The 26285-nt window shown below is 48.8% G+C and overlaps 1 protein-coding gene across 2 annotated transcripts in view; it reads left to right on the top strand.

Annotated features, from left to right (window-relative positions):
* The window catches only part of LOC146036386 (connector enhancer of kinase suppressor of ras 2-like), a 410449-nt gene that overhangs the window by 294241 nt on the left and 89923 nt on the right, over positions 1–26285 (top strand). Inside the window, exons 9-11 of one of the 2 annotated variants that reach the window (XM_083160369.1) lie at positions 17947–18093; positions 20114–20247; positions 22659–22789. In XM_083160369.1, coding sequence (XP_083016495.1) covers positions 17947–18093; positions 20114–20247; positions 22659–22789 — 412 coding nt within the window. Of the gene's footprint in view, positions 1–17946; positions 18094–20113; positions 20248–22658; positions 22871–26285 lie in introns of both variants that reach the window. The other variant, XM_083160368.1, reaches the window with a different exon arrangement.

Here is a 26285-nt window from a genome sequence, read left to right as displayed (position 1 = left end):
TTTCTGCATTTGTTAGGAGGGGAATTTGTTAGCAATAGACTTGGGCCACACATAGCAGGCAAACTGGGCCCGTTCAATAGGACCTACTTGGCCGCAAGGAGGCTGTGTGGGGTCACACACACAGGGGTGTGGCCAGATCCTGCAGAACAGGATTTGGCCGCTGCCAACCAGATTTCAGGGGAAACACAGTGCAGCACAACCGCACTGTGTGAACACATACATTGAAATGTAATCAATGCCCTGAAATCCGGTCAACCCTCCATTCTGACCGACAGCAGCATGCAGCAGTTGCAGCCTCACCGCGAATGTGTAAGCATCTACATAGGAGACTGTGCGCAGGATCCTTCCGGCCAAGAGGGTCATGCTGCACCGCTATGTGTGGCCCAGTACTTAGAGGCAGCTCCAGAGGGGGGGGGGGGGCTCAGTCAGATGAGCAGGGAATCCTTATATTGTACATGGATTTTCATGGGTATCACTGTCCCATCTTCCTGACCCTTGCCCTGGCCTGGGTCACTGTATCATGCAGCCCACCAAGAACCTTTGCAATCTGATGGTCCATTATGCAATAAAGAACACCTATCCTTGTGTATCAATGCCTACTGTATTTCCCTATAGGATGTAACCTTGCAAGCAGGGCCCTTTCAAACTGTTTGTATTACCCAGTTTATCTCCAATTGTAAAGCTCAATGGTTTTTTGCTGAGCTATATGAGACATTGGGGCAGATGTATTAAGCCTTAACAAGAGATAAATGCCAGGGTGATAAGGAGAGATAAACGTCCAGCCAATCAGCTGCTAGCTGCCATGTTACAGGCTGTGTTTGAAAAAAGTCAGTAAGGAGCTGATTGGCTGGACGTTTATCTCTCCTTATCACCCTGGCATTTATCTCTTGTTAAGGATTAATACATCTGCCCCATTATTACTTAATAAATGTCAACCATATGCAGTGCCGGTGCATGGCGGGGGGGCTCCAGTGCGCTCACCCGCTCCCTGGGGGGGGGCGCCGCTTCGCACGGGAGGGTGGCGGCGGGAGATGCAGCACGGGAGGGTGGATGTTTGAGATGCGGCAAAGGCAGCAGCACTGGGTAGGCTCCAGGAGGGTCTGTGCGGGCGCTACCCCCGCCGAAGAGGGATGCAGACAATGACAAGCACGGGGGGGATGCTCCATGGGGGGCGAGGGGGCGGCTCACTTACCTGCTCCCAGCTCCTTACTGTTGCTCGTCTTCTCAGCTGGAGCTTTGCCGCTGCTCACTACCGCCCTCCAGTGGCCGTATGTGTGTTAAATACAGCATCCTGGGTGCATTACCCCGCAGAGCTTGCAGTCATTATAGAAGATATTTTGTTGATTTGATATCAGCAGGAGAATGGCAGTTTTTCGGCTTCCGTTCTAGAAGTATTTATACATGGTACACTGGTCTATATTCTGGCACTGGTGTCTTCCATTCAGGCACCGCTTTGTATTATATGATGGATTATTAGTGTTCTGCAGAGAGCTGCTATTATTGTAGATGACACATTGTTGTGCAGCTTCCTGTGACAATTGCTATTGTTATTATGTGTCTTCTGTCCCTTTTGTTGGTGCTTTGCAGATGTCAGGGACGTCTCCTCGTAGGCCGCTATCTGCGTCCCTCTACGCTTCTGCTCTCAGTATATTGTCGCTGTAGCGAGGTTTCTCTGTATACTGTGTGTATTGCTTTGTGTGGCGGCTAATGACAGGTAATAATAACAGAAGCTGCAGGTAATTGCTGTACTTTATTCCTGACTTTCTGCACCTGAGCCAGACGTAATACGTCCCATAATAATCTATTCCACATCCATCGTTCCTCTCAGATGATTCCTTACAGCTCCATCTCTGACCCACATGAGAACCTCAGGATCCCTACAGCGGGGATGTATTTCCTTAATTGCACCTTTACCTATTAATTGCTTATTAATGTATTTGTGGTTTGTGTGGTTTGGATTTTCCATGGTTAAGGGTCCTCTCCTCTGCTGCATGTGACACTGTGACCACTCTCTTCTCACACCCAGGACTGTAGAGAGCAGCACAGGGCCCCGGTCATAGGCGTGCGCACATTGAGTGTTAAGGGTGCACAGGCACCCCCTAATGCTGTGCCCCCACCCCCACACTTATTGCTGCTAGTAATACCAGCAATACATTTTACCAAAGACTTTTGCATTTTAGACCTGTATTCCATTAAAATAAGTGCCAATCGATCAATTATGTGTGTTTTGCATTATTAATTGTATTACACCATTGTCATATCACTACATATCTGTGTCATCCAGGTATGATTTTGACTTTATTTGCATGTACTGTTTCACAGAGTAATTAGAAGATTAAAACTGAAATAGGCAGGAGATTATGGTGTGGCTGAGAGACGTTTTATATTGTAGTAACGCCTGATTAGTGGTGTTAGAGAGACCCAATGGCGGTGTTAGACATGCCCAATAGGTGGTGCTAGACACACCGCTTTGACAGTGCACCCCCTAATAAAATGTGCTGCGCACGCCTATGGCCCTGGTACTATAGGGAGAGCAGCCTAATACATGGTCACTAGAGAGTCCTGCTTACACTATGCCCAGCCATCTCCCCCAATATGTCAATGAGAAGAGGGCCGTGGAGAAGGGTGATACTAATTACCCTGGCTCCGCCAACAACCCGACCTGGGCACTAAGTGCCACCCTTTGCTCTTGGAAGCATTAGTACCATTTAGAGCATTCACTCTTCGGGATAAATTCGATATGCCGGTCTGATCAGCCTGACTGGGTGGCAAATCTCTCAGTGTGTGCCCAACTTAAGGACTATCTGCAGAATACACGCACATCTTACACACAACCCTGCAAACCCACCAGTTCTTGCCATCAGTATCTTCTGCATTGGTTACTGCAATAGTCTCCTTAACGGTCTTCATCTAAACCAGGCACATCCAAACTTTGTTATTGTACGTGGCGCCATAGCAAGGAAAGGACCAAGAGCAACAATATATTGTCTCAATATCATCATCCCAGGTCAGGTAACTAAAGTTTTATTGTTCCTCAGTGAGAAAAACAAAATAGCAATCTAGCAAATATGATACCTTTTAATGGCTAACAAAAATAAATGTTGTTAAAATGCAAGCTTTCGAGACTTCTTAGGTCTCTTCCTCAGGCATGGTATAACAAGGTGTGTGAAGAACCACATATATATACACAGCAGAGTGGGAACAAGATGTGATGGATGGACATTCTTAAGATCAAAACAAAACAAAATAACAGAATGAGCTTGTAAATTGAGTCCTTAATTAGTTTGTAGATAAGTAGTGTGAAAGTTTTATTGTCTCTAAGTTGATGACAGGCCAGAGTTAGAGCTCCGATGCCCTCACTCTCTCTGGGCCAGATTCCTCAGATGTTGTAGTGGGCCATAAATCCCTCGGATAGATTCAGTCCTGTGTTAAGGGTGTCAAACGTTGTCATTAATTTGTATTCCCAGACCCTCCTGTCTCTTTGTGATTTTAAATTTCCTTTTAGTATAATCACTTTCATATGATCCTGATTGTGTCCTGGGCTGCAGAAATGTTTGGCCACAGGAAAGTGTGTCTTTTTTTCCTTTATTGTGTGGCGATGGGACCTCATCCTTGCCTTAAGTTTTTGTCCTGTTTCTCCAACATACAGACCCCCAATAGGACATTTGGTGCACAGAATCAGGTACACTACATTGGTAGTAGAACATGTGAATGTCCCTGGGATCTTATAATCCTGTTGTGTGTTGGGGATCCGTACACTGTCTGTAGTGAGGATATGGGCACAGGTTTTGCAGCTCCTTACATTGCAGGGATAGGTTCCTCTTTGTGTAATGGATGGCAGTGAACTTCGGATTATAATATTTTTCAGGTTTGCAGGTTGTCGGTAACATAGTAGTGGAGGGTCTGGGAATATTGTTTTCAGGCGGTCATCTTTGTGTATGATGTGATGTAGTTTTTTTGCAGTTTTTCTTAGCACCTCAAGCTGTGGGTTGTAGGTGACTACCAGGGGTACACGGTTGTTTCTTTCTCTTTCTTTATATTGGAGAAGTTGATTTCTGGGTATCCTGATGGCTCTGATAATCTGATCGTTGATTGATGTGGGATGATATCCCTGATTTAAAAAGGTCCCTTTAAGTTGTTTTAAGTGGACATCTCTATCTGCTGGGCTGGAGCAGATGCGATGATATCTGATGGCCTGGCTGTAGATAATGGATTTTTTGATGTGTTTCGGGTGGAAGCTGTCCCATCTGAGGTATGAAGGCCGAAACACATCAAAAAATCCATTATCTACAGCCAGGCCATCAGATATCATCGCATCTGCTCCAGCCCAGCAGATAGAGATGTCCACTTAAAACAACTTAAAGGGACCTTTTTAAATCAGGGATATCATCCCACATCAATCAACGATCAGATTATCAGAGCCATCAGGATACCCAGAAATCAACTTCTCCAATATAAAGAAAGAGAAAGAAACAACCGTGTACCCCTGGTAGTCACCTACAACCCACAGCTTGAGGTGCTAAGAAAAACTGCAAAAAAACTACATCACATCATACACAAAGATGACCGCCTGAAAACAATATTCCCAGACCCTCCACTACTATGTTACCGACAACCTGCAAACCTGAAAAATATTATAATCCGAAGTTCACTGCCATCCATTACACAAAGAGGAACCTATCCCTGCAATGTAAGGAGCTGCAAAACCTGTGCCCATATCCTCACTACAGACAGTGTACGGATCCCCAACACACAACAGGACTATAAGATCCCAGGGACATTCACATGTTCTACTACCAATGTAGTGTACCTGATTCTGTGCACCAAATGTCCTATTGGGGGTCTGTATGTTGGAGAAACAGGACAAAAACTTAAGGCAAGGATGAGGTCCCATCGCCACACAATAAAGGAAAAAAAGACACACTTTCCTGTGGCCAAACATTTCTGCAGCCCAGGACACAATCAGGATCATATGAAAGTGATTATACTAAAAGGAAATTTAAAATCACAAAGAGACAGGAGGGTCTGGGAATACAAATTAATGACAACGTTTGACACCCTTAACACAGGACTGAATCTATCCGAGGGATTTATGGCCCACTACAACATCTGAGGAATCTGGCCCAGAGAGAGTGAGGGCATCGGAGCTCTAACTCTGGCCTGTCATCAACTTAGAGACAATAAAACTTTCACACTACTTATCTACAAACTAATTAAGGACTCAATTTACAAGCTCATTCTGTTATTTTGTTTTGTTTTGATCTTAAGAATGTCCATCCATCACATCTTGTTCCCACTCTGCTGTATATATATGTGGTTCTTCACACACCTTGTTATACCATGCCTGAGGAAGAGACCTAAGAAGTCTCGAAAGCTTGCATTTTAACAACATTTATTTTTGTTAGCCATTAAAAGGTATCATATTTGCTAGATTGCTATTTTGTTTTTCTCACTGAGGAACAATAAAACTTTTCTTATCAACTGGCTAACACGGTACCAGACTTTTTTCTTTAGGTCAGGTAACTAAAACTAAGAAAAATATATAATACATTCATGTTTTATAGTATGCCACACTGTAGTGTCCCCCCAATTAATAATGTGTCAGACAGTACTGCCGCTCTACTGATAATATGCCATACTGTAGTGCCGCTCAACTGATAATATGCCACACTGTAGTGTCCCCCCAATTAATAATGTGTCAGACAGTACTGCCGCTCTACTGATAATATGCCATACTGTAGTGCCGCTCAACTGATAATATGCCATACTGTAGTGCCGCTCAACTGATAATACGCCACACTGTAGTGTCCCCCCAATTAATAATGTGTCAGACAGTACTGCCGCTCTACTGATAATATGCCATACTGTAGTGCCGCTCAACTGATAATACGCCACACTGTAGTGTCCCCCCAATTAATAATGTGTCAGACAGTACTGCCGCTCTACTGATAATATGCCACACTGTAGTGTCCCCCCAATTAATAATGTGTCAGACAGTACTGCCGCTCTACTGATAATATGCCATACTGTAGTGCCGCTCAACTGATAATATGCCACACTGTAGTGCCCCTCAACTGATAATATGCCACACTGTAGTGCCCCTCAACTGATAATATGCCAAACTGTAGTGCCATCAACCGATAATATGCCACACTGTAGTGCCATCAACTGATAATATGCCACACTGTAGTGCCCCTCAACTGATAATATGCCACACTGTAGTGCCCCTCAACTGATAATATGCCACACTGTAGTGCCCCTCAACTGATAATATGCCACACTCTAGTGCCCCTCAACTGATAATATGCCACACTGTAGTGCCATCAACTGATAATATGCCACACTGTAGTGCCATCAACCGATAATATGCCACACTGTAGTGCCATCAACTGAAAATATGCCACACTGTAGTGCCCCTCAACTGATAATATGCCATACTGTAGTGCCCCATAATTGATAATATGCCACACTGTAGTGCCATCAATTGATAATGACTTAGCAGAGCCCCCAATTAATAATATATCACACAGCAGTGCCCCTAATTGATAATATGACAGACATTAGTACCCAGTTGATATTATTACACGCATCAGTGCCCCTACTGGATAATATGACACATGGTAGTACCCTTAACTAAAAGTATGCCACACAGCAGTGCCCCTAATTGATCATTTATTATAGCAGTGCCCCAGTTGATAATATGTTACACATTTGTGCCCCTTATTGATAATATGCCCTATATTAGTGCCCCACTGGATAATATGCTGCACAGCAGTGCACCAATTAATAATGTATCACATAGCAGTGCCCCATTGGATAGTCTGCCACACAGCAGTGCCACAATGAATAATGTATCACATAGCAGTGCCCCATTGGATAGTCTGCCACACAGCAGTGCCCCTACTGGATAATGTATCACATAGCAGTACCCCATTGGATAGTCTGCCGCACAGCAGTGCCCCAATGAATAATGTATCACATAGCAGTGCCCCATTGGATAATGCCACACAGCAGTGCCCCAATGACTAATGTATCACATAGCAGTGCCCCATTGGATAATGCCACACAGCAGTGCCCCAATGGATAATGTATCACATAGCAGTTCCCCATTGGATAATGCCACACAGCAGTGCCCCAATGGATAATGTATCACATAGCAGTTCCCCATTGGATAATGCCACACAGCAGTGCCCCAATGAATAATGTATCACATACTGTAGCAGTGCCCCCAATGAATAATGTATCACATAGCAGTGCCCCATTGGATAGTCTGCCGCACAGCAGTGCCCCTGCTGGATAATGTATAACATAGCATTGCCCCATTGGATAGTCTGCCGCACATTAATGCCTAGTCAAGAAATTAATTTCACAAAGTATAATTCACAAGACCTACTGTATATTAAGCAATGAGAAAGTGAGTTTTGTATTTTTCATACATGATAATTAAAACTGATTTTCTAATTACTGGAACTATTAAGACAAACCAGCCAATAAATCACTAATATGATACACGTTTTTAATAAAGATTTAGCTCTTGAGAAACACTATGGCGGAACCCGTTCTGCACTAATTGCTGCAGCTATCGTCTGGTGCAATATTCCATCTCACCCGCCCAGATCAGTTATGTTTAGAATGTTTTTGTGCTGATCTTTATATTTTTACATCCTCACTGCAATTATCCCACATTTGGATCTTACATCTGCTTTTCTCTATAGGGCCACCGTAGAATCCTCTTTTCCCATGTAGTTTATAATGAGTTATATTGTGTTTGTGAGCTCAGGATCCAGCATTGTTCATTATTCTGCTATAATGCTGTGTAATCTACAGTGCTTCAAGGGAACGCCTGCAGGCCATGTTTTCCAGACCACCTGTGATCTGCTTATAAATAATTATATCAAATGCATGCGCTTCTTGGAGTCTGGTTCTATTGTACATTACCTGTGATTGGACAGACCCACAGTACCGCAGCCAATCATTACTGAGGTGTGTCCATAGCAGCTGAGTGAGGCCACAGATTGGTGCATTTGCATTTCCATATATTAGGCCCCAAGCTTGTTGGGCCCTATAGTCTCCCCTCTGGCCCCACACACCATCCTCTTCTAAGCATCTGCGGGTGACTGCGCTTGGGTGGACAAGTCCTGTTTAAGTTTCACGGTGCCAGCAAAGCAATGGTGGCATGGAGAATGCCCAGCGTCGCAGCGGGTAAAGACCTTTCCTCATGGCCCTGGCACACTGCCGCCGTGGTGGTGGTTCTGTCACTGGGTGGAGAGCCCAGGATCACTAACCTTTGTCTGGGCATATAGGGACAGATGCACTAAGCCTGAAAAGTGATAAAATAGATAGTGATCAACCACCAGCCAATCATCTGCTAACTGCCATGTCTGTGTTTGAAAAATGACAGGTAGGAGCTGATTGGTTGGTGGTTTATCCCTCTCCATTTCATCAATATTCAAGGCTTAGTACATCTCACCCATAGTGTGATATCACCATCGCAGAGAATGACCAATCCTTATCGTGTGTAAGAACATAAGAGCGATGGTGCGAGCGGCCAGCAAAGAGGTGAGTGCGGATCTGGTGGGATCCGGAGGAGATGAGTCACTCGTTACATCCGTCACACAAGGACGCAATTTCTTCAAATAAGAGAATTCCCTGATGTAATCTGCCAAACGCCCAGTATACGGTGTCTGTAGTAACCCGCTGCCGGCCCAGTATACGGTGTCTGTAGTAACCCGCTGCCGGCCTCCGAAATACATCCAACAATACAGATCTGCAAAGTCTAATTATTCAGTGAAATGGAGAATATTCAATCTCTCCTAAATAGCCTGACATGGGGCCTAATTAAATATCATTCAGAATAAGGTGAATCTGGTCCCATTCTGATTGGGGGGGCACATCCAGCATACTGACATCTCCCATCCCCCCCCCCCCCCCCCCCCTTGTATTTGTGTACGGTTCATTAGTAAATCTCCTATGTGCGATGAGCGTCAGAGCAGGCGCTGTCCTCGGTCTGCAATTACAGCGCTTATGTCCTGACCGGTGGACGTGGCCAGAGGCTCCGCCCATGCAGGGACAACACCCTGACCCGCCCCCACGCCAATAAAACCACGTGCGGAGGTTACAGGTTTATGAGCGCCGCTTCTGCCCCGCAGGAAAAGCAAATTATAGAATCAAATCTACTCTGTAAAATCGCCTGATTAGTACAAAGCGCCGCAGCGAGGTCAGCGCAATATTTTAGGTGGCTCCACGCAAATAAAGCGACTCTGTATCGCTTGGTGAGCAGGAGAGCAGAATCCAGGATCAGCAACAAGCTACATTCAGGCTGATCCCCCCCCATTATTACCAGAGCAGCAGTTCCCACGCCCCGAAAAACGACGACTTTCATGTTTAACGCTGAATATATTTTTTTTTGCTTTTTCTTGGAAGAGTCGGTCTGTCACAGATCAGACATCAGCGTGCGTACGTCTGTGTCTGTGTGCGTGTGTCTGTGTCTGTGTGTGTGTCTGGGGAAATCTCTTTGAAGTGCACCTTAATTATTTTCTGCGTCTGTTCAGAGAAGCATCTCAGGGTTATCCTGATTGCATAACGCACATCCCTTCTGCTTCTTCACGACACCCCGTCCTTTATCTCCTGGCGCGCCCTTACTCGCCATTTCTCTTACATGCATACTAAAGAAAAATTAGATTTGGTTGGTGCCTAATGAAATTCATTTAGATGTAATCTGCCAGCGAGGAGACCCTGGACGGACCCAGCCGGAGTGCACAAGGCTGATTCTGGCCAGCGACGCTTTCAATCAGCGATCCCCGCACTTGGGAGCGACGCTGCACCCACCACGTTAATTAAATTACGAGTCGCACGGCTAAAGTAGCAAGCAGCTGTAGAAACATGCCGTTAGCATCGCCTGGCGTATACACAGGGCCTGCGTGCGCTGACGGAGTCATTGTATTCATTCTGCTATCGTAGATTTCTCTTGAATTGGATGGAGAAAGGATTATTACTGTAATTATGGCCTAATGATCTGGTGTCCGCGCTGCAAGAGACACTACGGAATACCGGAAAGGTTCTCTAGCTGAGACACAGAGTACATATATACTACTAGGTGATTCATCGCGCCCTACGGGCGCTCTTCACACCGGCGTAAGGGGCTACGCCCTTTAATTTGTGAACATTTGTATTGTGAGAAATATGGTTAGAATTGTATGAAAGATGCCCTGTATTGCAGCTTCTGGCAGTGGGTGAGGGTCCAGCGTGGCAGCACAGGAGTACCGGACGGTGGCCCTGAGTCAGTGTCTCCTCCTACTGGGTGGGAGTTAGGGTGCATGAGAGCAGGAGGCTGGGATATGAGGCATGATAGGGGTATGTGGGCAACACAGCGTCAGCGATTACCCAGTGGTGGAAGTTACAGTTCAGGAGAGCAGGAAGCTGGGTAGTGATAGGGGTGTGTGGGCATACGGGGGACTAAAGAGGAGGGTGGACACTGTGCAGCTTCTGCCAGTGGGTGAGGGTCCAGCGTGGCAGCACAGAAATACAGGAGTCAGTGTCTCCTCCGACTGGGTGGGAGTTAGGGTGCATGAGAGCAGGAGGCTGGGCGGTAAAGCATGATAGGGGAATGTGGGCAACACAGGGTGAGCGGGTCTCCACTGGCGGAAGTTACGGGGCAGGAGAACAGGAGGCAGGGCAGTGTCCTCCCACATTGATGGCAAAAGTATTCAACATTGGCCATAAACCATCGATTATTTGAAAATCATTGATGGTCGATGGGCATCCCTAGAACTGGAGGAGGGTGGGGGACAGTATGCAGCTCCCGGCAGTGGGTGAGCGTCTCCTCCCACTGGGAGGGAGTGAGCGTGCATGAGAGCAGGAGGCTGTATAATAGTGGTATGTGGGCAAGACATTGATAAAAGTTGTGGCGCTGGTGCAGAGGGCAGTGGGGAAACCTGCAGTGCGGCAGCCAGGGCCGGATTTCCCACCTAGGGGCGGTACCTGCTTGTGGTGGTACAGGATCCCCCATTGTCACGTGGGTACGTGAAATGCGGGAGCGGGGGCCGCGGTGGTCCGCTGGGGGGTGGAATTGCCGGAAGGGGGTCTGGGGGGTCTGCAAATTGCGGGAGGGGGGGTGGTGTGTGGGGATCCGCGGTTAGCGGGAGGGGGCGGGGGTCCGCAAATCGTGGGCAGGGGCGCGGGGGGCTTGAATCGTGGGAAGGGGGGTCCGCAAATTGCGGGAGGGGGGTTGTCGGGGTTAGTGAATTGCGGGAGGGGGGGTTGCGGAGGTCCGTGAATTGCGGGAGGGGCGCGTGGGGTGCCGTGAGTCAAGGAGGGGTGGTGCGGGGGTCCGTGAATCATGGGAGGGGTCATGAATCGCAGGAGGGGGGGGTCGTGGGGGGGCTGCGAATCGCAGGAGGGGGGGTGTGGGGGGTTGCCGTGAATTGCATGAGGGGGGCGTGAATCAAGGGAGGGTGGGCGCAGGGGGGTGGTGCGGGGGTCCGTGAATCGCGGGAGGGGGCATGAATCGCGGGAGGGGGGGTCGTGGGGGGTTCCGAATCGCAGGAACGGGGGTATGGGGTGTGCCGTGAATTGCGTGAGGGGGGCATGAATCGCGGGAGGGGGGGTCCCCGAATGTGTGAATTACGGGGCGGTTGCAAATCGCGAGAGGTGCCGAGGGGGCCCGCAAATCGCGGGAGGGGGGCGCTACGGGGGGTTTCGTGAATCGCGGGAGGGGGGGGTCGTGGGGGATTGCGAATCGCAGGAAGGGGGGTGTGGGGGGTGCCGTGAATTGCGTGAGGGGGGCATGAATCGCGGGAGGTGGGGTCCCCGAATGTGTGAATTAGGGGGCGGTCGCAAATCGCGAGAAGTGCCGAGGGGGCCCGCAAATCGCGGGAGGGGGGTTGCGTGAATCCCGGGAGGGGGCGGAGCGAATCGCGGGAGGGGGGTCGCAAATCACAGTAGGGGGGGTGCCGTGAATCGCGGGAGGGGGGGTCGCGGGGGGCCCTTTTAATGCCGGGAGGGGGGGTCGCAGGGGTCCGGCGAATCGCGGGAGGGGAGGATGCAGGGGTCCTGCGAATCGCGGGAGGGGGCTCGCGGGAGGGAGGGGTCGCTGGGGTCCCGCGATTTGCGGGAGGGTCGCGGGGGTCCCGCGTTTCGCGGGAGGGGGTGGTCGCGGAGGTCCAGCGAATCGCGGGAGGGGGTGGTCGGGTCTGGGACGGATATTAGACAGCACTTACATCGACAGCCATTACATCGACACCATTAGTTCGACAGCTCAATAGGTCGACATGGTTTTAGGTCGACATACCATTAGGTCGACATGTCATTATGTCGACAGCTCATTAGGTCGACAGCTCATTAGGTCGACATGTTTTTAGGTCGACACTGCCATTAGGTCGACAGAGTATATGTCAGGTCGACAGAGTCTATGTCGACAGTCAAAAGGTCGACATGGGTTTTTTCACTGTTTTTTTGGCCGAAATGTCGACACAGTCAACATGGACACAGTTTGAAGTGTATCCCAGCAGCCGCTCGCTATGCTTCGGGCACGGTGCCTCGCTGCGCTCGGCACACTATTTTATTCTCCCACCACGCCCTAGTGGATAGTAGGGCATGAAATACCGCCTGTCGGCACATGTCGGCTCAATAAACAGTGAAAAAACCTTTTGACTGTCAAAAGACCTTTTGACTGTCGACATAGACACTGTCGACCTAATGGCAGTGTCGACCTAAAAACATGTTGACCTAATGAGCTGTCGACCTAATGAGCTGTCGACATAATGATATGTCGACCTAATGGTATGTCGACCTAAAACCATGTCGATCTATTGAGCTGTCGAACTAATGGAGTCGATGTAAGTGCTGTCTAACAATAGTCCGGATACCGGGGTGGTCGCGGGGGTCCCGCGAATCGCGGGAGGGGGGTCGCGGGGGTCCCGCAAATCGCGGGTGGGGGGGGGTTCGCGGGGGTCCCGCGACTCGCGGGTGGGGGGGGTTCGCGGGGGTCCCGCGACTCGCGGGAGGGTGGAAAGCGAGGGTCCCGCGAATCGCGGGAGGGGGGGTTGCGGGCGTCCCGCGAATCGCGGGAGGGGGTCGCGGGGGTCCCGCGATTCGCGGGAGGGGGGGCGCGGGGGTCCCGCGATTCGCGGGAGGGGGGGTCGCGGGGGGTCCCGCGAATCACAGGAGGGGAGGTCGCGGGGGGGTCCCGCAAATCGCGGGAGGGGGGGTCGCGGGGGGTCCCGCGAATTGCGGGAGGGGGGTCGCGGGGGTCCTGGCAGAGGGTAGGGATGTGCAGGAGTAATGGTGGACGGTGGCTGTGGAGTAATGGTGGATGGTGGGCGTGTACTGTAGCCCTGGCTGGGCGGGGAGAGGTGATGTCAAGGGGGTGGAACGTCAGACACATGAAAGTGAAACTGTTCTACACAGGAACGTTCTCCACAGGGGTTGAGTGACAGATCTGGCTAAATATATAAGAGATATGCCAGCGTCCCTGTAACTGAGCGGCGGTTATAGGCCCTTATTCTGGTTGACTCGCAAGGCTGCAAATTTTCAGCCTTGCAAGTCTCCCAGACCCGCCGCCTGCTGAATGCCAGTCCCCCCTCTCGCACGCCACGTTCGTTCACACATAAACACCCATTCGCAGTGATGCACTGAGCAGGGGGTGACGTCACTGAGCAGGGGGTGACGTCACTGAACAGGGGGTGACATCACTGAGTAGGGGGTGACATCACTGAGCAGGGGGTGACCTCACTGAGCATGAGGTGACGTCACTGAGCAGGGGGTGACGTCACTGAGCAGGGGGTGACGTCACTGAGCAGGGGGTGACGTCACTGAGCAGGGGGTGACGTCACTGAGCAGGGGGTGACCTCACTGAGCATGAGGTGACGTCACTGAGCAGGGGGTGACGTCACTGAGCAGGGGGTGACCTCACTGAGCAGGGGGTGATGTCACTGAGCAGGGGGTGACGTCACTGAGCAGGGGGTGACCTCACTGAGCAGGAGTGACCTCACTGAGCAGGGGGTGACCTCACTGAGCAGGGGGTGACGTCACTGAGCAGGGGGTGACCTCACTGAGCAGGGGTGACCTCACTGAGCAGGGGGTGACTGACCTCACTGAGCAGGAGGTGACGTCACTGAGCAGAGGGTGAACTGAGAAGCCTATGGGATTCTCTCCACATCGCTGTGTGACGGAGTCCGGGCGGGTATGGCTTATAGACAACAGTACATAGGTCGACAGTCATTATGTCAACCACTATAGATTGACAGTCACTATGTTGACACATGAAATAGGTCGACACAGTCATTAGGTCGATACAAGTATCAGGTCGACATGAAAAAAGATCAGCGTGAGCTTTTCATGCTTTCTCTTTTTGGGGTGTCTATGTCAACTCAAGTCAACATGGACACCGTAAAAGTGTACAGCAATCCCCAAACAAAACGGGGCTCGCTGTGCTAAGCCCCACCTACTCTACTTGAGGCCATGCCCATACTGTTGATAGCCCCACCCCCTTCTCGAGTCAGAAACGGCAGGTCCCGATTTCATTATAACAAATGTTGGGAGGTATTCTACCACTGGCCACAGTTCCCCCCACCTCTCCAGGACCCCTTTAAGCCTTGGTCATGTCTAAGGCTGGTTTCACACACTCCGGCTCCTGCCGGACGGTGAAATCCCGCACGGCCAGGGAGCCGTGCCGCACACATTAGTTGTGAATGGACACTATTGTGTCCATTCACACGGGACGGCCACGGCCCGGCCGCACGGTTGCAGCCGGATCCCGCCACTAGAAGGGACGGCTGCCGGGCTGTGGCCATCCCCTCCATGTTAATCTACTGTGTGCGGCACGGCTCCCCGGCCGTGCGGGATTTCACCGTCTGACAGGAGCCGGAGTGTGTGAAACCAGCCTAAGGGCCCCCATACACTAGTGCGATCTGGCCTGTTTTCACTCGATTCCAATGGGCTGAGAAAACGTGAAATTGGGCCGAATCGTATTTGTTTAACATCTGAATTGACCTGCTGTGCGGTCCCATGCATATTGGGTCGGATGTGCGGCACCAAGTGCGATGTTAGTCCTCCAGGGGAGCTGCCGGAGGGATACTGGTCCTCAGACTAGTGTATGGGGCCTTAACACTGGATAATTAGTAAATATGCCCTAGAACTAATAACTGGGTCACTGTAAATATATAAAACAGAGACTATGTACAAAGGAGCCCATAAAACTGCGGGAGCGTGATCATTTATTGATGGTCCTAATATATATATATATATATATATATATATATATATATATATATATATGCGAATAATGCTCCGGCTCTCTGGTTCCCCCACGGGGATACTGTGCTCCGGTGCCCTCCCTGGAGGTGAGTCCACGTACATGCAGCAAATAACGGGCGTCACTCGGAGACTTTTGATTCAGCAAAAAAAGTGTATTGGTACACACATTACATCATCTACGTTTCGGGGACGTGCTCCCCTTCGTCAGGATCCTGACGAAGGGGAGCACGTCCCCGAAACGTAGATGATGTAATGTGTGTACCAATACACTTTTTTTGCTGAATCAAAAGTCTCCGAGTGACGCCCGTTATTTGCTGCATATATATATATATATATATATATATAGTCCCAGTGAACCGGCACTCACGGGGTAAACCAGTGTTTTTATATCTGTACCTTGCTCGGGTGCCTTCTCGTAGCGAAACTCCGGTCAGACCAAGCAGCATATACATACAGGAAGAAGGAGCGGCACTCGGAGACTTGTAATCAAAGTGAAGAAAACTGTGGTTTATTCAAGCGACGTTTCGGGGCTCGCACCCCTTTCTCAAGCCACACACAAGTGAAACAAAATGTAAACAGTGTATATATTTATACTTACAAAGCGCGGCAAACAACCTTCAACTCCTCCCTCCCGGCGTCTCCTCCGGCCTCCGTCTCCCTTCACGCACACCGGGGACGCTCATTCCGTCTCCAGGAAGTGCGTCACTCGGATATGACGTGCCGGGAGTCTCCGGCCGTGGTACGCCCAGTCGGGACAGCGTCCTGTTGCCATGGGGACGCGGCTGTATACAAAAAACATCAACATGACAAACCAACACTTATACATGCATAAAAAGACTAACCTTATACCATAAGACCTTACTGATTAAAAACTTATTTGTGTTACATCTATATTTAAGACCACGTCGATGACGCGGAGTTACAAGGTGGCTGACAATAATGTTTGCCCTCCACTCAGTGTTGTGCTTAGTGTCCAGCAAGTGCACATGACTAGTTTTTTTTAAAAAAGAGACCAAAAAATAATGCTCTTAGAGTGACTTACTGTGCTCATTAAAAAGAACCCCCTGCGTGGGGAACACACATGAAAACTTTTCTTGCTGTATATATATATAATTAGGAGTATCCTAAATGTTCCACTGTCAATGTCCTATATACTAAAACACAACCAATCCTTTGAACTAACACTGTATTTTGCACAAAGACATGTACCGACGAACATGTTCACATATAGGCTATAGCTAATGGCCCTGGGATGTATATCATATAAAACAACTCAGCCATAGGCTGTCGTTGAGTCCCCTAGGTGTGACCGTATCCAGCCTATAGATCCATTTATTTTCTAACTGAACCAGTTTTTTCCCTCTATCCCCCCCACGTGGGGATGGGGGCACCTGGTCAATTATTTTATGACGTAATGTAGCAACAGAATGTTTATGTTGGGCAAAATGGTGGGCCACTGGTTGGTCACTGGTGCCACTTCCCAGTGCCGCCCTAATGGCCGCCCTGTGTTGTGCCATGCGTTCCTTGAACTGTCGCTCTGTTTTGCCCACGTAATAGAGCCCAATGGGCAAATGAATTCACAGTTGACCGAGGATGAAAACTTCGATATATATATATATATATATATATATATATATATATATATATATATATATATATATATATATATAGAATTCCCGAAGTCGCTGAAATACATGTCAGCTCATCTTTAATTAAATCTGTGAAACATTTTTGTTCCTCAGTTTTCTGCCTCTTACAATGGGACAAAGCACATTTACAATTACCGTAAGATAATATTATGTTTTTATGTGTACGGCTGCAAATTGCTGCCCGAGCACTTGTAACTGGCGCTGAGAATATTATTAAAAGTGATAATTCACTATATCTAGCCAATGGCGTATATCGAACGCCGGCGCTGGGAAACTGCGGAGAGTTTAGTCGCTGGGATGCGCATTAACTCTCTCTATACCTGTTACATCTGCCCCACCTGCAGCGCAGCATGGTTGTGTCCAGATGCAAAAATTGCAGCCTTACTAACAGGCCTGAATCAGTCCCATAGTCTCCACACTATTGTATTGTACACAAAGCCATTTTCGGAGGATTGTCTGCAAATCAGGATTAGTAAATAGATCCAAATGTTTCCTTTAAAAGTGCTCAAAAGCTTTATGACGAGTGACATTTAGAACTGTCAGAAATATATAATGCAGACGGCAATAGGATGGGGTGAGAAGGAACGTGCAAATAGCTCAGAGAGATGGCGTGGGGGGACGTAGGATCTGCCTCTGTCTCGCCCAGGTGGGGGGACGTAGGATCTGCCTCTGTCTCGCCCAGGTGGGGTGACGTAGGATCTGTCTCTGTCTCGCCCAGGTGGGGTGACGTAGGATCTGTCTCTGTCTCGCCCAGGTGGGGGGATGTAGGATCTGTCTCTGTCTCGCCCAGGTGGGGTGACGTAGGATCTGTCTCTGTCTCGCCCAGGTAGGGGGACGTAGGATCTGCCTCTGTCTCGCCCAGGTGGGGGGACGTAGGATCTGCCTCTGTCTCGCCCAGGTGGGGTGATGTAGGATCTGCCTCTGTCTCGCCCAGGTGGGGTGACGTAGGATCTGCCTCTGTCTCGCCCAGGTGGGGTGATGTAGGATCTGCCTCTGTCTCGCCCAGGTGGGGTGACGTATGATCTGTCTCTGCCTCACCCAGGTTGGCTGGCAGCTGAAGAACTTGGTGAACGCCTTACGAGAAGACCCCAGTGGGGTCATACTAACGCTTAAGAAGAGACCGCAGAACACGTTGGCATCAGCACCGGCACTGCTAAAGAATGTCAGATGGAAACCGCTGGCGCTACAGGTACGGTAATAATACAACAGCCAATATGGCACCAACACCTAGAGTGGCATTGTACACACACCTGACATCCGTGGTACATACCGTATACAGTGTTGTGTCACATTAGGGAATCAGCAGGTTTATAGGACGGGGTAGATCCTGGGGGTTCAGGAGAATCATTAAATTAAGGGGCATATTTAACATTGGGCCTTATTTTGGTTCATTCTTTCTGACAAAATCCTTCTTAGATGGACAAAACCATGTGCACTGCAGGGGGGCAGATGTAACTTGTGCAGAGAGAATTAGATTTGGGTGAGTAATTTTGTTTCTGTGCAGGGAAAATACTGGCTGCTTTATTTTTACACTGCAATATAGATCTCACTTTGAAGTAAAACCCCACCCAAATCTAATTCTCTCTGCACATGTTACATCTACCCCACCTGTAGTGCACATGGTTTTGTCCATCTAAGAAGGAATTTGTCAGAAAGAATGAACCAAAATAAGGCCCATTAAGTGATATTCTGGTTATCACTTGTTACAAATGTTTTTGAATAATGACAGTTAGGAGCTGATAGTCTGAAGCATCACTTGATATTTGTAACAAGTGATAACACGGATATCACCCATTGTTAAATACTGTAAGCCCCTAATTTATCCAACCTTAAATCTAAATTGCAGTGTTAAAATAAAACAGCCAGTATTTACCCTGCACAGAAACAAAGTGACCGGCTGGGCATACACTGCTGCCCGCAATAAGGTCCTCCATCTACTTTCCTTGTACTCAGATTTGTGACCACTTTCTGCTGGTTTGCACTCAGCTGGGTGCTGAACATTAATCTATAATTCCCTCTGAAGCCCGGACGCCGGCCTGCGTTCAGCAACTTGCACATATCACCAAAAACTAAATTTAGCTCTAGATGAAAAAAAAAATCCTTTTTATAGTTTCTGCTGCTGAAATAAGAGACGATTCGCCAGTTGCGTGGGTGGAAGAAAGCAAACTGTCCCACAATTCTCTGGAACGGGAATAACATGTAATATCTGCAGGTTTTAGGGGGTGTCAATGTGTATTAATAAGAAAAAAAATGTAAAAGTCTGTTTATCTCAGTGACAGACGGCGTGATTTTAGCAGCGAGTGGGAAGAGACTTTCGTCTTCAGCAGACGGCCGCCTTTGTTCTATGCTCTCCCTCATTATATTATATTGGTGTAAAGCTGTTCTTGCTGGGAGATTTCATGTATAAAGCCGTTAGACAGACCTACAGTGCGGCATAAAACTTATTGTTGTAGCTAACAGGCGAGAAGTAAAATGGAAATACTGTTACTGGCGGGCCGAGTCTATGCAGAGCTGTTTTGGTGACCTTTGCCAGAAAGAGCATAGAGTGCGACTGTATTGCAACAAGTGATGGGTTTGAATCAAGGGCATCTTGAAATGAAATAAAGGACAGGGTGACTGAACAGCAAAGCCTAACAATACTATGAAAAACCCAGGAATGCATAGTGACTGTCACTAACACTGCAAATTTTAACAGTACTAATCTGACTTTATTTAATAATACCAGGACTGGATTACAGTGAATACAACCGGTTGTATAATCCACCTTTTCCCAATTTTTCATATTTTTGTGTGTGTTTTTATTGTATAATTTTTATACTTAATCTTTATTTTTATTTTTATTTTTAATTCTGTATTGTATGTATGTAACTGTAATAAATTGGTATATTTATATTCAAGTTGGGTGCGCAGCTCTATATCTTCTAAAGCGCTATGGATGTTGTATATATATTAGCGATGAATGGAGTGGGGGATGGAGACCGGGGCGGTCAGGAGATCTCGGGCTTCAAAGAGGAGAAAAGCAACAAGTGAAAGATATTTACTGTAACAAGTAATTGATAAGTCGCCAGTTATATAATTAAAGCTTTGTAGGAACATCGATGTAAACCGATAAGTAACAGTGGTCGGAAGGTGGGAAGTCCCACGAGCTACATGTATCATTCCTCTGCATCATGTATGTTACTTACTGACATATGATCTTTGTTGCTCAGCCTGTAATTCCTACCAGTCCGACCAGTGGGAACACAACTCCTACAGGGACCATGGGAATGTCATCCAAGGTGGACAGCTCGGCCCTGCACGACGTCTTCATCCTCTCCCCTGTCTCCGGGCTGTACAGCCCAAGGTAATAATCAGGATTCCCTCCCCATAGCCCTCACCTGTACGTTATTCATGTCTGCTCTCCCAATGCCAGGGTAAGATCTCCTGTTTGGAAAAAGAAAAAACACAGAGAAAGAAGAGTATACAGAGATCTGAGTGTCTGACTGTCCGATCCTTGTATGCCCTTATGGGATCTGGCAATAATGGAGTTGTATAGGAGCTACCGTCCACCTCGCGCTAATGTTTGCCTCCTAGGCAGGTGTCTGAAGCTGGTCTAAAGCAAGGTCCAGTCCAGCGATGGAGGATAGCTGGCGGTACTTGTACTTAGTCTGCAGACTTTCATACTGGTGGAGAATCCAAAGACCATCAAGGGCTGGTCTGGGTCAGTTCATAAACCGGAGTGAATAAAATACCAGGATAGTGTAGGGATACAAGGCCACTGACGCGTTTCGCCGTGTCAAACGGCTTTCTCAAAAGATGTTGTCAAGTGTCACCAGAAGGGTTTATATACTGACTAGCAGACTAAGTACAAGTACCGCCAGCTATCCTCCATCGCTGGACTGCACCTTGCTTTGGACCAGCTTCAGACACCTGCCCAGGAGGCAAACATTAGTGCCAGGTGGACGGTAGCTCCTATACAACTCCATTATTGCCAGATCCCATAAGGACATTCTAGGATCGGACACTCAGATCTCTGTATACTCTTCTTACCAGGATTTATGTAGGACTCTGGAATTAGAGCATTAGCATATATACAAGTGATATCCCCATTGCTGTCTATGTGTTAAGTATTTGCCGAATGTGTTTTTTATTTATGTGTTTATTTTATATTTAGGGAAATAAATTGTTTACCTGTAAAATCAGTCCAATTGGCGCACAGTATTTCATTGGGTTATATTCAGCGCTGCTATGTCCATTTGTTTTGTAATATCTCCTGTGTTGTAGTTATTGTGTGTGCCCAGCAGAGCGGCGCTGGGATCCCTCTCTAGCCTTCCAACAATCACCCTTTGTCTAAATCCTAGTTACCCAGAAACTGTCCGGCTGCTCTGCCTGCCTCCTCCCACCAGGGGGCACATACTTCTGCTCCACTGTACATGCCCCTATTCCCATATGACATATGCCCCTGACCTTAAGTGTCTTCTGTGGCCCCACCTCACTATAAGGGCCGTCCGTGGCCCTCACCTGGCTATATGAGCCGTCTGTGACCATCACCTGGCTATATGAGCCGTCTGTCGCCCCCACCTGTCTATAAATGCCTTCTGTTGCCTCTCCTGTCTATAAGTGCCTTCTGTGGCCTCACCTGGATATAAGTGCCCCCACACTAGCTATAAGTGTCTTCTGTGGCCCCTACCTGGCTATAAGTGCCTTTTGTGCCCCCCACCTGTCTATAAGTATCTTCTGTGCCCCCCACCTGTCTATCAGTGTCTTCTGTGGCCCCTACCTGGCTATAAGTGCCTCCCCACCTTGCTTTAAGTGCTTTCTGTGGCCCCACCTGGCTAAGAGTGTATTCTGTGGCCCCCACTTGGCTATAAGTGCCTTCTGTGACCCCATTTGGATATAAGTCCCCCCTACCTGGATATGTGCCTTCTTTGCCCCCCATCGGTCTATAAGTGTCTTCTGTGGCCCCTACCTGGCTATAAGTATCTTCTGTGCCCCCCACCTGTCTATAAGTATCTTCTGTGCCCCCCACCTGTCTATAAGTGTCTTCTGTGGACCCCACCTAGCTATAAGTGCCCCCACTTGTCTATAAGTGTCTTCTGTGGCCCTATCTGGCTATAAATTCCTCCTGTGGCTTATTGTCCATTCCGGGAGAGGCCTGGAGAGGACAATCAGGTGCACTGTGATGGGGCGGAGCTTTTTACTGGTGCCATAAGGCCTCATCTACTTTTGTGCATATTTGAATGGGGGTGGGGTTTAAATTACTTAACATACATAATGGGTTTACATAGAATTGCGTCACTTGGCCCCACCCCCTCCACACGGACCGCAGATTTCTGTTAACCACTTGAAGAGTACAAACTCTTCAAGTGGTGCGGTGGACTAGCCCAAAATAACGAGAGTCCCCCTCAGGATCCAGGAGAGTAAGCAAGTAGAGAGCTAAAGCAGCAGCCAATCAGCTCCTTACTGCAATGTCACAGGCTTAGTTTGAAAAATGACAGTTAGCAGCTGATTGGCCAGTACTTTATTTCTGTCCACTTTTCTCTCTCCAAGACTTAGAGATAAAGTAGTAGTGGATAATGTACCAGCCAATCAGCTATGTTTAAAAAATGACAGTTAGGAGTTGATTAGCTGGTACGTTATCCCTTCCACTTTATCTCTTCCCCCGGCTTATTACATCTGCCCCATTGACCCTTATGTCTGGCGCAGTGCTCTCCGCCCTGTTCCGATGTTTCGCGCTGGTTACATTTTCCTCCCTGCTCTGTTTGATCCTTGTAGAGATGACATTGGGATTGTGTCCTGCGACGACATCAATAAGTACGGCGTCACCAAGTCCGGGATGAAGGGCTCCGAGTCTCCCAGCTATTTCCTAGAGCACGAGAGCGGCAAATATTACACGCTAATTGAAGGTGAGGGACATGACGTTGGCTCAGAATATGACAGAGGTAGATCTACAGGGGTGCGGAGAAGAGAAAAGACGCCGACTCACGGTATGATCCATTACCACGCCCTCAATCCCTAAACTGCACTGATCCCCTCCCTGCCTCTACGTCATGTGACCCTGGTCCCACCCACATATGTATATATATATATATATATATAATATTACCGTATCAGGCGTAGGAGAGACAAGGCATCGGCATTACCCAATGATATGTACATTCCCAGCACTACCCGGTAACTGTAGCTCCCTAGTTTGCCCCCAATCTGTTATAGGCACCTGGAGATCTGTCCTCATCGGGACAGTGACTCCCAAAACCGAGGATGCAGTCATTTCAGCTGCTGTGACATCACTGGCCACCTGCACGTAGCACATGTCCCTCAGCAAGATGGAAAAGCTAGCAGTCACTCTCTGCCTACTCCGAGAGAAAAGTATTTCCCTTTAACGTGTGGCCAGGACCATAGTGGGCACATAGAGTATTAATCAGTTCAGTAATGAGCAGCGTCTGAGGCTTATAGGTTACAAATAGTTTCCTAAGCAGCCGTCTGTGACTGCATATAACATATATGGGACATAAGAATGCTGATTGGCCACCTCGCATATAACAATACTAGCAGCTGAAGTAAGGTAGATGACCGGACCCAAGGGCAGAATCATATTGATTTGTGTTCCACATGTCCTGTATGGTCTTAGAGCAGGCTATAGCAGTGCAAAGCATTATGGGACATTATACAATAGTGCAGTACAGTACATAAGATGCATGGCAGAGTAATATAACAAACTAGGCAGCATGTTGGGCCTGGTAACAGTCACATCCCCCGCACCTGGGCACTGTCTACCCCTAATTGTATATTATACACACAAATGCCCGTGTCCGTTCACGGTTCCGTGAATAATAAAAGATACATACAGTATGTTGGCGCTTTATAAAATGAAGATCCTATGCAGAAGATATGTATTATTTCAGGTATTGTTCTGTATTTGTAAAATAAAGTCATTAATCATCTATCTCCTTTGATACATTAATGTGCATTCTTTCATTTCTGTAATTGTTCTGTAAATGACATAAAGCTCAATGACTGTCTGTACCACCTTATCGTGCTCCATACATTGTCCAATCAGTTTCTTCCTACGCATAGCCCAGCACTGTGACTCCGCCCTCCGCCAGTTCCCGTCTGACTACAGACATGGATTAATGCAAATGTGGTGTAAATGATTCTGTTTCACACTTCAGAGCACAGGTTCTGACACTCGGTTCTCAGGACCCCACACACTCAGGACCCCACACAGTGCATGTTATGCGGGTCTCCTCACATAGTCAAGTCAAATAATTAGTTCCAACTGTGGATCTTTTAAATGTGTCCGTGAGTAATGAGTGCACCTGCCGGCTGGGCCGGCGCCACCACTAGGCAGTGTTAGGCCACTGGGGGGCGGTAGTTGGGAGCAGGGCAGGGGGGAGAGCTGGAGGTTTGGCTTAGCGGGCAGGAGGGAGGGCTCGCTGCGCTGTGTGCAGTTCAGTCCCGGACCCCGGTGCATGGTAACTGAAATTTTCCTCCACCGGCACCGCGTACAGCCGCTCAGCCGGGCAGCGTCTGAGGGTGAGCCAAGTGCTCAGCGCTGCCCGGCTGAGCGGCTGTACACGGTGCGGGTGGAGGAAGATGTCAGCAAGGAAGATGTCAGTCACACTGCGCCGGGACTGATCTGCGAGGCCTCCCTCCTGCCCGCTAAGCCAAACCTCCAGCTCTCCCTCCCGCCCGCTGAGCTAGACCCGAGCTCCTCCTGAAGGGTGAGTAATTATACCCGTGGAGCGGGTGAGCGCCGGGGCGCCCCCCCCACCTGGGGCGCTCCGGCGCCTTGCACCGGCACTGCCTGCCGGGCCACCTGGAAAATGTGAGCTGTGTGGGGTCCTGAGGACCGAGTTTGAGAACCCCTGCTTTAGAGAGAAGGTGGGGAAGTTGATTGCCCATTAGGGAACGAATATTGGGGGTTATTCAGTTTCAGTTTCAGACTGCGCATTCACATAGGTTTTTATGCGAATGTGCAGCCGCTGTGTGCGAGGCGGGGGGGGGGGGAGTTTGCAAATGGGAACGCCCAGCGTTTCATGGGTGTTCCCATGAGAACGCTGGGCATTCCCTTGAAAATTGCCCAATGACACGGGCGCGGGGAGTGGGTAGCTGACATAAGCTGATGTCAGCGCCGCCCTGTCCTCGCACAGCGCGCCCGCAGGTCTGAGGCACCATAGAGGTGACTCAGATTTTTGAGCACTGAAGAAATCATTCGATCGTCGTCAACCATCAAATGCGTCCTCCCGGTGCCCAAGGCTGCGAATGGATGATTCACATGCCTGCCAGGGTTTGGGGGGCGAGCAGCCGTGCATGCGTCCTTGGTGGACTTGCAAGGCTGCGAAATTTGCAGCCTTGCGAGCCAACCAGAATAAGGGCCTTTATCTTTTACAGGGCCACAGGTCCCAGCAAGCCTTCGCCATATGCTGGTACTTGCAGAACCACCAGTACCAGCAGCCTAGTACTTACAGTCCCCCCGCCCTTGTTACACCACTGAGCGTAACACTGTGGCCGTATGGGATATATAATGTATCTCCTGTCCGGACATAGGGTCATACACAGCGCTAATTACTAATGATATGAGGGGCAGCGTTAGTAATTCAGCATGGTGGGAGATCTGAAACTCCTGAGATTATTGTAGTAGGGAGACTTGTCACAGAGGGGAACACGGACGCTGCTGGGGTGTATAACTGTACCCCTTAGCATCTGCTTCATCTGTGATTGGCGGCTTCTGTGTGGCGTTGTGGTTCCTATACCACTTCCCATTACTGTTTCGGGGAATATGTAGGAATTGGAGGGATGAGATATTTCACTTATCGGATCTAAAACCCAATAATTCATAAATAAGCCCCTTTAGGTTTTTAGGCTTAAACTAGATAATTCCACGCTACTAAAAGATGTAAGAACCCACATTGCACATTGGGTGTGATTCCAATCTAATCGCTTCCCCCCCCCCCCGTGCGTTTGCATCTGCGCATGCACCGGGGCATTTCTGTGGATGTGCAGATGCAGGGTGCAAGCGGGCATGACGAACTACATATCCGCCATCCCGCTCGCACCTAGCAGTGCTGCGGGGGGTCATGGGACAGTGGTGGAGGGCACAGCTCACGGGAACACCCTGTGTTCCATGGGTGTTCCCAAATTGGCCGGTGCGCAAGGGGGGGCGGCAGCTGACGTTAGCGGATGTCAGCCTCCCACCTGCTTCCCACACAGGGCGCTCACAGATCAGACACAATAGAGGTGTCTCTGATTTCTCCCCCACACCCAAGGTTGTGAATGGATGATGATTATGATCACGGCAGGGGAGGGGGGGATGTCGGCTGTGCGGGCGGTGTCTGGGGGACAATGCGGTGAAATTCGCCAACCAGAATAAGGACCATTGTGCGTTGATTTGCTGATGGG

This window comes from Crinia signifera, chromosome 9 (assembly GCF_055691185.1).
Source record: "Crinia signifera chromosome 9, ASM5569118v1, whole genome shotgun sequence".
In the NCBI taxonomy this organism is placed as follows: Eukaryota; Metazoa; Chordata; class Amphibia; order Anura; family Myobatrachidae; genus Crinia; species Crinia signifera.
This window is presented reverse-complemented; position numbering and strand designations above follow the sequence as displayed.